At 35.9% G+C, this 15,439-nt stretch overlaps 1 protein-coding gene across 1 annotated transcript in view; it reads left to right on the top strand.

The window, feature by feature from the left end:
• The window catches only part of SNTG1 (syntrophin gamma 1), a gene marked incomplete at both ends in the record, with an annotated part of 163,496 nt that extends 149,280 nt beyond the window's left edge, over window positions 1–14,216 (top strand). The window contains 2 exons of the mRNA XM_082310700.1: window positions 4,950–5,060; window positions 14,058–14,216. Of these exons, the coding sequence (XP_082166826.1) occupies window positions 4,950–5,060; window positions 14,058–14,216 (270 nt within the window). The remainder of the gene's footprint in view (window positions 1–4,949; window positions 5,061–14,057) is intronic.
• Window positions 14,217–15,439: the final 1,223 nt, after the last annotated feature.

Genomic DNA, 15,439 nt, shown 5'->3' with positions numbered 1-15,439 from the left:
TTTAGTTTGATGACATCTCATCAAAATTGTATGTAGTTTAGTCCCGGATTCTGAAATGATGGGAATGAGTAGTAAACTGACATATCATATGAATGTGAAAATATTTTCTAAGGTCCCTTTCAGAATATGTGTTCTAGATTTAGAATTAGTGCTAAGAATAGAAGCAGTATAATTTTCTTCATTTGTATGACTGTGGGGAACATCAGCAAAGCATTACAGGTACTGAAGTCAATAGCTTTTGTTCCATGTGCCATTTATGTATTGCATGTATGCCCCATCTATAAAATAAAAATATGCAGGCAGAGAGCATCCTTGGGTAATTATAGCAAAATAACACTAGCAGAAGATAATAGACAGTAATTTGGTTACAAAGACTAGAACAAATGAGTCCTAGATGATTACTTATAAATAAAATATTTCTCATTAAAAAGTATTCGTGGAGAATCTTGGTCCCAGATATGTCAAAGGAAAAAAAAAATCCTATTAATTTCAGTGAAGACAGGATTTCGCTTTTTGATGATTTATTACAATAATTTAATAGCATCTCAAGAGAAGTCTTAAATCTAATTTGTCAGCTTGTCTGCACTGTTTATTTGTTTGCATTGCATTCTGGTATTCTTTGAAGTTAATTTTATTAAATGGTATAAAATGTAAAAAGCAGCCTAAGTGATCTATGAATAATAATTTGGAAAAGGATTTATATCTTATTGGTTGTTTTCAATGTTATGCATGATACATACAGTATTTGTTCAATGAAATTGTCTTCTTACAGTGCATTTCTCAGAACATGGATTAACTATGTGAGATTTTCCATGACCACACTGGATGTATGCAAATTGTGAAGCTGGTGGTATTTTCAGTATATGCTATTACCTTGGTCCTCAGTTTCTAAATTGGACTGCTTGCTGTTATTCACAAGTTCTGTCTCTACTTATGGTTTGAGAGTTCCCTTTTAAAGGCAATAAATACTGCATACTGAGTTGCCATCTTGGTCTTCCATCAAGGCACGATAAGGTTGTGTGCCGCTACTTGAGAAGTGTCTCAGGGTCCTCAACGAGTAGTTGATACCAGCCTCTACCACAGAATCTTTTTGAATTTGGTTGCAATTTGTCCTTTAAAAGGAATGGCCACCACGTCCACCTGTCAAATCTATTTTAGGGTAAATGAAAATTTACTGCTTCCTAAAAATGCTATATATAGTCCTGTAAAATATTCTCAGTGATGCAGGTTACACACAGTTACTCAGAATTATACAAGGAAAGCAGTTGAAGAGAACAGGGTGTTTTTACTAACTAAAAGAAGCCCTATCAGTATGTATTATAGAGTGTTGAGCTCAGTAACACTGCACCTTCAAACCAGTAAGTACTTCTCTTATATTTTATAATTCATAAAAACTGATTTAAGAATAATTTATATGACACATTTAGTTTTTTGGCAATTTGTGAAAAAGCCAACATGTTTTACAAATGTACTTATTGCTTAGAAGTCAATCTATACATAAATATATATATATTTGTACAAAAATAATCAACCTATGTTAACTCTCTGAGGCAAGCATTCAACAAATGGTTCTGAGGAACTGTGATGTTCAAAAACATGAAAAAATCATTCACTTGGCTTTGACAGTATTAAAGATCAGTATCCCCAAGGGTGTCTATTCCTAATGCAGGAGAATTAGCCTTTAAAATTAGAATTCAGAACAGTCACCACAGTGAGCACTGTGACACTGAACTCAGCCCATAGGAACATGAACGATAACAACATGTGAAACTCTCATGTTTTTATGTCACTGCTGTAGCCACACATCTCTGTGAAACTGGGTGCTTAGGTGAGTAGGTCTTGCTTCTCCTTTCTACTTTGGCACTATGAGGTAGTCATTGAAAAAGGATAGGTCTGGTCCCTGTTCACTGCTTATGCATTTTGCAGTAATGAAAATGAAAAGAAAAAAACCCACCAAGAACATGTGAACCCACACGAGGAAGTAACCCAGGCATCCACAAGATAATGCATTTTAAGAAAGTGATCTGACTGCTGGTCACAGCATTCTACATCACCTTGTACATCTGCTACACGTGCAAAACATGCAGTTTTGGCTACACGGGGCAGCACTTCAGCTTCTTTAGTAGGAGACAAGGAATTAAATGGGTCTTACTGGACATGTGCTTAACAAATTCACCCAATTTTAGCTATCTAGAATTTGGACATCTAGTTTAAGCTGGTCATTACACTTCTAATGTAGTGTGGTACATTGAAGTGTAGACACATCCAGGATGTATCAGAGTGAACCAGTATTCATCCCAGTTCAAACCAGAATGAAGGAACTATTATTCAGAAATTCTCTAGAATAAAAGAAGTAGCCAGGATGACTAGCTTGAATGTTTGAAATACTTTGTATTCCTGACTTAAAAACTTAAAACTCACAATATTTCCCCACTCTTATTTTTCCAAAAAGAACCCTCCTTCATGTGGACATCTTTAGGAAAAATGTGTGCAATTTGTTGAAGATCCCTCAAAAGAAATAGATAGTTCTTTCATTTGGGAATCATTTCATGCATTGTCAATGGCATTTTTATTCCTTACACCTTAGATGAAGAGTGTTTAATAGTCTCTGTGAAGTATGCTGTTGAACTGTCAGTTCTAAGAACTTGTTTTGATATCCTGATGGAAGAAGTGCAGTCTTGTTGGGATTAGTCTCAAGAAGGATTTCATCCCCTCCACGCTATAGACCTCATTTTGCAATGTACTTAAGTAAGAGCCATTGCTAAGTAGGGCTCTCCAAAACTGATGTCATGCATAAACTGAAGTGTGTTCTTCAATCATGCCCGTGGTTTGGTATGACTGTCATTCTCTTTCCTCTGAGTGTGAATGAAGTGAGTGGCAAAACTGCATGGGAAATGCTGAAGTACTGCAGTTCTGTACATCCTTCATCTTCACTCAAACTTAAACTGATTGGGAATAAGGCCACGTACCCTGGGATTTTGCCTGCCCATCTAAGGGTCCTTGTTACTACTGCACCTCTCTCCTGGCCTCCCCATACATCATCAGAGAAGACAAAGATGATAGCTCATTTCTTTGATTGTTGTTCTACTGAGGTAAAGACACCATCAATGCCCTTTACATTTCTCATCTAGGAAATGACATGCTTAAATAGATTTGCTGTTCCTGCAGAAAGGCAATGGTCTTGATCTTCTGACAAGATTTGTTGAGTTACATAGGTCTGTAAAAAAAGGAGTTTACAATGTAGGTAGGAAGTATGGCCGCCTGAAAGGTATACTGGGTTGTTTTGTTTTGTTTTTTTAACTCACTGTCTACAGGACATAAGTAAACATCATTGATCAAACAAGGTAAAAGGAATTGCACACACTTAGAGATGAGGGAAGCTATTCTCTTTTCTGTAGCACAGATTGGTGGGTTCAGGAGGACAGCATGTGAAACAAATATGATATAGTTTCACATAAATTGCCAAATTCCTCTAGTTTATCTGAAACAGAATGTCCTTAACTCTGTTTATGGTAAATGGGAGCTCACCTGTCACATACACACAGAAAACGAAAGTGGTGCTGAGATTAGGGTTATTTTATCTGGAAGGGGCAAATATATACAGACAATTTTGGGGAAGATAATTCTAGCACTTGCTTTGTGTACTGTGCATAGTTAAGAAACTGTCCTTTTGGTATTTTTCCTCTTCAAGTTACTAAGACAAACACAGCTAACTTTATTTAGCTTGATGCAGGTTAGAGATTTTTGCCAATCATTAACATAAAAAGATCAACACATCCTGAAGCAAAGAGACCTGCATAGATTTAGGACAGTTAAAAATTTGACCTTCCTCATATTCTGTTTAATTTCAAGTAGCTACTAAATAATTCACAGATACAGACAAAGGGCACAGATGGAAGTATCATCATACGCCACTGAGATGAAGTAATTTACAAACCCTTAGACAAGAGAAAATGGAACAGCACTTCTTGCCTTAAGTTTCTGTAGTGTCCGATGCATGTGAAGTTAACGTCTCGTCTAAGTAACAGCACATGAGTGAGAATGACCTTATAATTGTGTGCAATACTACTGAAATCACAATGAAAAATGTTAGTGCTTCAAAATGCCTGGAGGGTGGGGGGGCTATCTTTAAATGAGGCTGAAAAGACTTATAAAAAATAACTCTTTTCCACTTTTAAGCAAAGTAATATTTGTATTAAAATGTAGTATTTTGTATTAAAATGTATTTTTTTCTACATAAATCCACATTAGATATAAAAAAATAGAAGACATTTTTCTTGCCAGCTGTAATTTTTATTAATCGCATGTTTATTCTGTAGAGCAATCTGTCTTTTTTTTTTCAACAAGACACAATGTAATTCATAATATAATTAACTGAAAGGCCACTGATATGCTTGGAATTAATGATCTGCTCAAATTCCTGATTAGAGCTCTCATAAGCAAACTTAAAATAAGTTCTCATTACAGGCTTTCATTTTGTTATTTTATAATTTAAAAATAGATATTTGTTTTTAATTTGGTATGCCCTTTATGTTAATACAACTAGATTTTTTAAAGTGGAAAGAAAAAGAGAGGACTTCTATGACAGGTTATCGCTTCAGATGGAGTAGGAAATCCACAGATCGTCAGTGGAAAAAAAATCTTTGTTTTTTGGCATGACGGTGAATTTACTAACACTCTCTTTTTTTGTTTAATCAGGATTAAATATAGATAAAGGAATTTCAGAGTAAATTTCACAAAGGTAGTCTGACTGATCTGAATCAGACACTACTGAAATATAATACATCCATATGATCCAAGGGACATCAGGCCACATAACATTAAATTGATTTAATTAGCTATCATAGAGGGGTTAAAAATTCCCTTGGAAGGCTATCTCTAATACAATTTTCAATAACTACACTGACTTGATTGTGTATGGATTTTATGTTTCTTTTTTTTTCCTCTAGGCCGTACTTTGGAGGTACAAGTTTTCCCAGCTTAAAGGTTCGTCAGATGATGGGAAGAGCAAAATCAAATTTTTGTTCCAAAACCAAGATACTAAACAAATTGAAGCAAAGGTAAAAACAATACATTGTTTGTTTTATAATGGCAATGTACATTAAAAACAGTCATCAAGGCAGCTAGGGGAACTGAGGAGTAAATTAAACTAAATTACTTAGAAATATTAGATTAATGCACAAAGTCAAAGAATGCAAAGAAAACCAAAGAAATTAAAAGAAAACTGAACCAATTGCTTGGATCTTTGCTAGTTTAAAGTGTTTTGAAAGGTGTAATTACATTAAAAAATAATAAAACCCAGGGCTCTCTATATATGGTTCTAAGCACATTTGCCAACTCTCCTATTTATCATTTTGATAAAGCTAGCTGAGAGTTTGAGCCCTGTTTTTCACCCTATACTCGTATCGTGAAGAAATGGTGCAACATATATTCTTAAGTCAATCTGAGGACAAAACCCAGCAAAGGTCTAAGATCTGTTTTTATTTCTCAGAGCAAAAACATGTGGATTAAACACATATTCCCTTACAAGACTGAAGCTTTGTGTCTGTGTCTAATTCAAAATCAGAAAATTTGTATTTTCAGCTGTGCTTTTGATTCAAGTGTTAATTTATGAAAACAGTAACCCTGAGAGATTTATGCTTAGTTTGATTCATGTCTTTTGAGAATAGGGCATTTACTGTCCCAATGTGTGTGAGGAGAAGTGATCTCCCAGGATCTTTGATAACTGGAACTTCCTTAGAGTCTGAATTGAAGGTCTTTTTGACTAGAATCCCAATTTTTTGTGTAAACCTAAAGACTGTTTTCTTGGCCATCTTTAAGCCTTGCTTTTGAAGCATTTGCTATACCATTTTTCCTGACCACGTCAGAGAGAAAATTGCTGAATTAATGTGATAACAATACGGTTCCATGAGCAAAAAGGAAATGGTTAAATAAACTGTTGTCTAAAAGTGCTAAATATGCACTGCATAATAAAGTATGTAAAGAAAATAGGCGTTGCATTGGAGACAGTCATGAGTTTAAATGCAAATAGCCACATTAAGCAGGTATTTTTCTGTCCTGTATGTCTCTTTATGTTTGGTATTAATTATTTTCTACCTAACAGCTATTTGCTTGGTTTTGAATGTTGTACTCAATACAATAAAGGTATATAAAAGCTCCCATTAAATCAACAGCAATGAAATGTGGTGGACCATGGCTTTCAATACCTTCATGTTACTTCCAATTTCCTTCAGAAATTGTTTTAAAAGTACAGAATTTCTTTTCATCTCTAATAAGAAAACATAACAACCTAATGTTGTGAGGATGATTTTTGCTTAAGCAAATAACTGGAAACTTTTATCATGCTTCTAAGTGCAGCTGAAGGATGAAACTCATCATTTTTCTAATATCTCTCTGCTATTGCTGTTATATTAACACATGATTTTAGGACTAAAGAAATTTCATAGGAATCCAAGAATGGGACAGTGTTTCTTTTCTTCAGTAAAACTAGAATATCTTTTTAATACTAAATTGAATTAAAAAATTTAAAAACAAAGTATGAAAGCTAGATTTTGAAGAAGAAAAATAGTTTTCATCAAAATGTTTTCATGTTTTAAATTAAATCTGTCATGCAAATCATTTCATAAGCCTTACAGATATTCTGGTACCTTTATCGTACCTATTGTTATTCCCACTCAAACTTAATAGAGCTTTACTTGTAGGAAATTTCATCTTTCTACCTTTTATCAAGGTAGAAATCCTGCATTCTCTTGCTTCTCTATTATAAATTTGAACTTTCACATTGATCAATTTGAAAGAAAAGTTTGTTACTTTTAATTCATTTTCTTGGTGATCAAAGCATACCAATTATATCCTGATCAAAAAATGTCAGATTATGTTATCTCTGGAAGGTGCCATGGCATTTATAGTGAGCACTTCTATTCATTCCAGTTTCTTTACATATGAGGTATTTTGCTTAGTCTAAGAAATATAGATAAATGTGGCTGGCTATAAAATGAATGTGAGGATTCTTGGGTCATATTTTTTCAACTTTGGTTAGTTTAAAATTCTATGGATAGGCCCCTTCAGTATCCTTTAAGCCTTTCATGGATTTAAAGCACTATTCAGCATGAGAAGAGATGGAACAATTTAGCCTCTATTTTTTGGACTTTACTAGCATTACAGAGTTAGAGGTATAGCTATTTGGGGAACTCTTGAGTCATTAGGAAATGTTAATCAGATTTTCAGAAATGCTTGTAATGCCAGGTTTCATGCATACTGTATGCAGGCTTCATGTGGAATCAGATGATGGGAATTTTGTAAAACATCTGTTAAAGGTTGTGATGAATATTCATGACCACAGCTATCATCACCTGTTAAATGCAGCTCTGTGCTTCAGATGGCCTGGAGACCCACTGTTGTAAGGGGAAATGCAATGTAACATTTTCCTTATGTAAAGATAATTTTTTGCCAGTTATATTACATGGAGAATAATCAGAATATAGTGAAATGAGAGCTCACAGCTGAGAACAAAACCAAAAATCTGAGGAGCCATTACCCCAACATATTAGGGCTCTTCTCTTCTGCATTTCCAAGCAGTAATGTGAAAGCAGGGCATGGCAGGTAACTCTGATACAGCTTAAGACAGTCACTAGAACTGAGAGTTCTTTTCTCCCTTTCATCGTTAACACTAACACACTCTATGCAGAACAGTAATTACCATAGCTCACACCAGTGGGTCCATGGCAGGGTGTCTGGATGCAAACACCTAACTTTGAAGGTCTCTAAGGCAAGGTCTAAGTGGTTTCTGAGCAGAAAACTACTTAGGGGCAATATTAATCACCTATATCCCTTAGACATTCCAATCTGTAGGTTATTTCCCAGCTGTCACTCAGCAGGAGATATTGCACAAGTTTGCACAGTCAGACAGAATTTTTCCAACTGAGAGCTACAAAATAGAGCTGTCGGCTTGGCAGAACGTGAAGCCTACGTGTCCCTCTCCTTCATTCTTACTGAGCTGTTGGGGTTGGGTTCAAAAAACCAAGCACAGAAGGACAAAGCTTTCTCCTCGTCTGTAAGACACAAAGGGATTCACTTAGGCACCTTCTTGTTGTCCCAAAAAGCATGGTGCTTTTACCTGGTGTGCAAAAAGCCAAATAACACACACAGTCAAGATATTTGTTTATTTCATGTCTGCGCAGAGATGGGTTCTAGGTGGTAACTCCGCAAAGCTAGCACACCTCGGTTAACATGCAGTGACATTTTATACATTTTGAGTAGCTGTTATAAGTGTTTTTACAATTCCACTTATTCATCCTTGCTTCTATTGGTTCTCGCAGCCTTGTCTCCACTTAAAGGTACTGTGTGTTTTAAATTTATAGAGCATGCTCAGTGGGTAGGGGTCTTTGCTTGGGATGGGGGCTTTATTGCTAGAGGTGTGGTTTTTACTATGTTAATTAGGATAGTACATTCATGGTTCAAGTGATTCTCACTTTGGCTTTATCAGCGGCCTTGTTTTCTCATGCTTATCTTGGTATTTCCTTGCTTGACTGTTCTATGGTGTCCTTCTGTTTCTTCTCTCAGGCCAGGTTCTTGTTAACTGTTTACAGAGGTTGATTAACATCCTCTGCCTTAACATCCAAGACTGGCCATCCATCGGATCGATGGGCCGGGGCCAACTGTATGAGACTCAACAAGGCTAAGTGCCGGGTCCTGCACTTTGGTCACAACAACCCCATGCAACACTACAGGCTTGGGGGAGAGAGGATGGAGAGCTGCCTGACAGAAAAGGACCTGAGGGTGTTGGTTGACAGCCAGCTGAAAATGAGCCAGCAGTGTGCTCAGGTGGTCAAGAGGGCCAATGGCATCCTGGCTTGTATCAGGAACAGTGTGGCCAGCAGGACCAGGGAGGTGATAGTGTCCCTGTACTTGGCACTGGTGAGGCTGCACCTCAAGTACTGTGTTCAGTTTTGGGCCCCTCACAACAAGAAGGACATTGAGGTGCTGGAGTGTGTCCAAAGAAGGTTAATGAAATTGGTGAAGGGTCTAGAGCACAGGTCTTATGAGGAGCGGCTGAGGGAGCTGGGGTTGTTTAGTCTGGAGAAGGGGAGGCTGAGGGGAGACCTTATTGCTCTCTACAGCTACCTGAAAGGAGGTTGTAGCAAGGTGGGGGTTGGTCTCTTCTCCCTAGTAACAAGCGATAGGACAAGAGAAAACGGCCTCAAGCTGCACCAGGGGAAGTTTAGGTTGGATATTAGGAAAAACTTCTTCACCGAAAGTGTAGTCAGGCATTGAATCAGGCTGCCCAGGGAAGTGGTTGAGTCCCCATCCCCGAAGGTATTTAAAAGATGGGTAGACGTGGTGCTCAAGAACATAGTTTAGTGGTGGACTTGGCAGTGCTAGGTTAACGGTTGAACTCGATGACCTTAAGGGTCTTTTCCAACCTTAAAGATTCTATGATTCTATGATGCTTTGTGCTATTTCTGGCATATCTCCAACATTCCTATCTAGTTACCTATCTATTTACTTATTTGTTTACCTATAGTTTAATGATCCATTAGTGTCTCTCTAGTATCACAACAGCTTCCAGAGGCTAACCAAATCTTAGGACAGTAATAAATTCAGAGTGCTGTGCTCTTCAATTTTACCTGGCTAAGTAATACCACTGCAATAGATACTACTTTATATTTTTCTGACAAAAATGAAGAGTATCTTAAATTTATGATGAGAGATCCTGTTTCAAGATATATATATATGCTCCCTAATATAGGAGTATGTAATATATATAAAAATCAGCATCAGCACTGTTTTTCTTATTACATGGAATTTCCGTTTAAATTTTGTAAGTAAACACACCAATCAGTAATTTCTGTGAACTGAGAGTTTCTGTGCCTTGTAAAACATATGTATAACTCAAAAGATACATTTTGGTCTGTGCTTTCACCTTTCTCAACTTGCAGTGCTTTTTCACAGCTCAACAGTTTTGTCAGAAAAACTCAGGTGAGGTCACACAGCTATGCTGTATCAGGTTATCTTTTGTTCACAGACTAGCTGAACCCCTAAGCTGAGTGTTAAAAAACCAAAGTGAATACAAAAATCAGCAAATCAAGATGAAGGTCCAGTCAATTGTCTTTGCCCTTTTGAATATGGAGAACAGAAGATTGCAGAAATATGGTATCAGCAAAGGAAGAAGTGTAACTTCAAGGATTTAGCATTAATGCTTATTAATTAATTAATACTACCTTAATAGTAATTAATGCAATTAACTTGTACTTGAAATTATCTTGGATAGAAATCTAATCAAAATAAGACAAATAGCCTGAGTTACTGCTGTTGTAATGTGAACAAAATGCTCGCTTTCAAGTGTTGCAAGGTGTCTTGATGGATGCTTGTATCATTTTCCAGACTGACATTTCTGCTTATTTCAAGTATATTCTCCAAAATATAATTTTAAATTAATCCTTGTTCTTGGGCTTGAGGGTTTTTCCCACCAGCACCACAGTGTTCTTCAAATTTAGAATATCATCTTTAAATGGATTTTAAGTATACATCCTCAGGATTTTTACAGAGTGATTGCTCAATTGCAGTGACTGCATTCTGAGTTCAGATTTCTGACCTGTGTAGGTTTGTTTGATTAAATTTTTATTTTCCCCATGTCTTGTACATGGATTATCTGTTTAATATCTATTTTAGATCAGATTCTATGCTAATGTAGCCAGACCATGTAATACCACATTTGATGAAAAAACAAATATCTTCTCACATCAGCAGTTTATATATGGATGAAAGAAAAGATTTTTTCTAGCCATATCATGAATACTTACAAACTTAAAATTGCTTGATTTTGTAGATGTATTGTTTATGTAGTTGTACCATTAATACAACACAATAAGAGTGGTTGGTTTTTTTTTTTTTTCCATCTGCGGGCACTCTCTTTCTGTTTTCTTTTTCCATCTCTGTCCTTTCAATCCAGACTTTCTTTGTGAAAGGTTACTAGAATTCCCATGCATTTCTGACCATGCTCAATGACGGCATCTTTTTCACACACCTTTCTGCCCATTTATATTGTCCTCAGCAGAAACTGTGACTGTTCAGATTAATAATCTGGGAATGTCTGGTATAATGACAGCAATGTAGAGTGAGAGTAGTTTGATCAAGAGATAGCTTAGAAAGACAGTTTGAAGACCAGAGGGTACACTGATATTCCTTGGAGGCCAGATTCTTAGGTAAAGTGGACAGACAATAGCCTGGAAACTGGAATAATAGTAAATTGTGTGCTTGTGCATGAACAAGTAGATGTGGCTTAAGTTTGGATTTCTTTGCTTTTTTTGGATTCAGAGCATTTGCTTTTCCCTACTGGTAGCAACTTTAATGGCTTCACTGCATATTTCTTCAGGCTTCTTAGTGTTTGCCTGTTTGTTTATTTGAAACTTCATCTGAAGGTGGGTGTGCAATACACAATACCCTGCCTAGATGAAAGTGTATTCAGACAAGAGGATGACTGGCGACAAAGTATATACAAGAACAACCAGGAGTGGCTAGGCATGCACAAAAGCTTGTGGGTTCCCTTCTGTCTGCTGGCAGTAGTGTAGACCCTTGGGCAGCTAAAAGTGCAAGTTCTCAGCAAAAGTGAGGGAATGATTTGTCTGTCAGCAGCTCTACATGAAGTTTTATCTGTTCATTAAGCTTTCTTGTGATTAGGCTAATCTGCCAGAAAAGTGTTGTTCCTAATAGATCCCATCCCCATCAATCAGGTTCCTGTGAATTGAGCTGCAGCCATTAATCAGGCCTGTATGTACTCACCACATGTCAGTCTACTGTGCTTCACGTTGCTTTAATTTCCACTTGAATATGCATGTCTACATTGAAATAGGAATAAAGTTTCATGGCAAATAATAATCAAGCATTTGCTGACTTCTTAGTGATCATCTTTGCAGTCAAGGTAATTTCTGCGTTTCATCATTACTATCCATAAGACTAATCCAATCGGACCTTCAGAGGCTGTTCTGTTGCCTCACCCATTTTGCTTGAAGGTCCATTAAGTAATGGATCTTCCCAATGTGTTACTGTTGCAGAAACACCTGTGATAACTGTTGGTAATAATTGTACTAATGCACTGTGAAAATTCAGTGTCCAGTAGCCGTATTAAGATAATAAGAACTTTCAGCTAGTAGTGTTACCTAATTGACTTGAACAATTCTCAAACTGTAATATTTGTTTTAATAGGCTTATGCTGTTGAGGCATAGGGGGAAATGTAGTCTTTCTACAGATAACACATGGAATTGATATTACAAATATTTCACTGTTCCACTAAATACTTATTCCCTCATCTTAAGCTTCAGTTTTATTTTTATAGTACCAGAAGGATAAATAATATTATATTAATAAAAAGTAATTAACTGAAAAGTAACTTAATTTGAATGACTGATAGTTCTTATTCTGAAATAGCTTCCATAATTCCTTGTTTCCTCATCTTTGAATTTCCATTGTTTTCCTATCTATGATAAATTTTCTTATTCTGAAATTTGAGGGAGGAAAAAACCTTTGGCATAGTGATAAAATTGCCCTTCTCCCAATGTTTAAAAATGATAATGTCTCTAAACAGGTTTTTTTAAATGGACACAGATGGCAGGTTTGTGAAACTTGGCATTAACTTCATCTTCTTTACTGAGAATTGGTAGTTAGGTGAGTTTAAAGAAGCTCATGGGATGTTATAAATTAATTTCTAAGCATGTCTGAAGGACATCTGCTCAGGTTGTAAGAGAGCTGAACAAAGATCCACCCATTCAGTACATCACTGGACACTGCACATGCAGCTGTCTGCTTTCAGGCAGTTGTTCCCTGTCACACATGAGGGATTTGTGAATGTCTCCATGAATTACATGAAGCAATATTTTCCAGGAAATCTCAAGAGTTAGAAAACTGCAGGTTAATGTCATTATGAGAGATTTAGCAATTTTTGTTGAATTTACAACATTATCAATATTCTTCTAAACAACAAAGCAAAACCCTCAGCATTACATAGCCTGGAAATACCAGTGCTGGACAGAAAGGCAAATGGAATATAGCACAGATATCTATTACTGGCTTCATATTACTATGAAAAAGTCAGTACAGGCAGTGAATCAAAGCAGAAAGATGGCAACTCTGCACCACCATCCCTACACTTATATATATTCAAATACCTCAGTATTTGCTTTCAAATAGAACAGATATTTATTGATTAAATGCCAACTCCAAAAACACATACTGAAGATAACCTAAAAAAGATTGATCATATAAAGAAAGTTAGACACAAAGAAGAAAATTTATGTATGTAAAAAAGTGTCATTTTTATTTATTTCCTCTGTAATGGTGTCTAAAAGAGTCCCAGCTAGTCTAATCACATGCTGAGGAGCTATAAAGAAATGTAAATTAAAAAAAAGAAGGACTTTGTCTAATATTGCTAATAAGTTTAAAACATGGAGTCTATTCCTTTTTTTGGTCCAATAACAGTAACCTCTCAATGAAAACAGGTCTAGAATATTACTGTGTGATAGTAGCACTTTTTGAAAATGTCTTTTTTTTTTTTTTTTTGTTAAAGAATCAGCATAGGTAAGATAAGAGCTACCAGTGTGAGGTGACGTGGTGAACAAATGTAACATATGTGGAAATCAACATTGTTGATCTTTGTGGGTACATTGGGTATACAGTAGCAGTCCAGAGATATGTAGACTGTTATAGTGCAGTCGTTCAATTTCTATCTAAATTAACCTGCAAAAGTGACCAATTTGCATTAACCTGAGGCAAAAAAAAAATATTATGTAGTGTCACTTTCTTTCCCCTTTAGCCTGTAGGATCTCATATTTCTATGGAGGCACTTCACTCAGAAATTTGTCCATCTGACTCTGCAAACAATTATTTACTGAATGAAAATAGCTCAATGTCTAAGTCCCTATAATAGACAACTGTCAGGCACATTAGCAGAATTACATGAAACTATTAAAATTATTGCTATTTGAATAGCAGTTCCTTCCTAGGTATAAGTTTGCGAGGTATTCTTTTGTTTCATGTTTAATCTTTTTGTTTTCACTTCCAGGAGCTGGAGTTTTCCAACCTGTTTGCAGTCCTTCACTGCATCCACTCATTCTTTGCAGCCAAAGTGGCTTGTTTGGACCCTTTGTATGTAGGCAGTCAAGCCACGGCTTCTTCTGCTCCCACAACTTCTGGTACTGGCAAATTAAAGTATACTACTTGACATCTCACATTACAGCACTGCCACTTAACAACAAGACATAACAATGTATAAATATTCATAAGATGTAGACCTTTGGTGAACCATGTATGTGGAAACCAATCCTGGAGGCAAGACATCTTGCAGCGTCAGCAGATAAATGGTCATGTGGGATCATAAATTCATCTCTGTTCTGCAAGACATCAGTAAATAATCCTAGTCGAAACCCCAGAATAGGATGGATGTGCTTTTAGTATGATCTATTTGTACTTACATAGTGCTTTAAGCAACACTGGAAGCAAAGAAATAAATGACGAAATGAAGCACTTCAATATTTAATAAACTTTTCAAATTGCTGTAATGATACACAAATAGAATTGTCATTTTCCTGTTTTCAGATGTTTTTTATGACAATATACTAAACTCTGAATATGAACTTAATACGCTATCATTATATTATAAATGACATAAGAGCAAGCAACAAGCATATAGTACATGGTGACAAGGAGATAAGCATGAAAAGGCATTTGTGTAAGTATCTCCTCAAATAAGAAAGCACTTTAAGCACTGTTGTAAATCCATATTTGTGTCCATACATGGAGTCATGTGACTTTTTCTATTTTGTTCTTTTAGTCTGACAATAACAACAACAAAGATATAGCCATATTGGACTGATACATTAAAAAACAAAACAAAACAAAACAAACAAAAAAAAACCCAACAAGCCACAAAAAGCAAAACACCTTTCCATGAGGAAGTCTCTCTTCTTCAAGTAAAAATAAGGTGATATGAATTTAAATTAAATTGCAAATTAAGTGCAAGTGCGTAAAATATCATGTCTGCTATTTACTTCCTTACTTTTTTTGGTCAAGAATTAAATTCTGTAAATCTAATAGTCTGTGTTCACAAGACTTAGCTGTTGAATTTGTTTCAGAGACAGTCCACCTCATGCATCGTTTCCATGTGTAACCTTGATTTCATATCATAAGTAGAACCTCTGTGCCACTCAGGCTCTCAACAAAATAGACATTCTACGTTATGCTTGACAAATGAGTCCACCCTTTGAATTCTTAATAATTTCTTTTTTTAGATATATTGTTAGTGAAGGACAGGAATAAATTAAATAACGTGTAAAGAATAGATGACAATGCATAATGTCTTCGTATGTTAAGAATATTACATTACTCTGGACCACGTACTAGTTCCAGAGTATCATTTAATGATGAAATCTGAGGGAGTTGTAAATT

The sequence above is a fragment of the Platalea leucorodia genome, assembly GCF_965183815.1.
Source record: "Platalea leucorodia genome assembly, chromosome: 1".
Classification (NCBI taxonomy): domain Eukaryota; kingdom Metazoa; phylum Chordata; class Aves; order Pelecaniformes; family Threskiornithidae; genus Platalea; species Platalea leucorodia.
The sequence above is the reverse complement of the archived record's forward strand: the minus strand, read 5'-3'. Positions and strand labels throughout refer to the sequence as shown.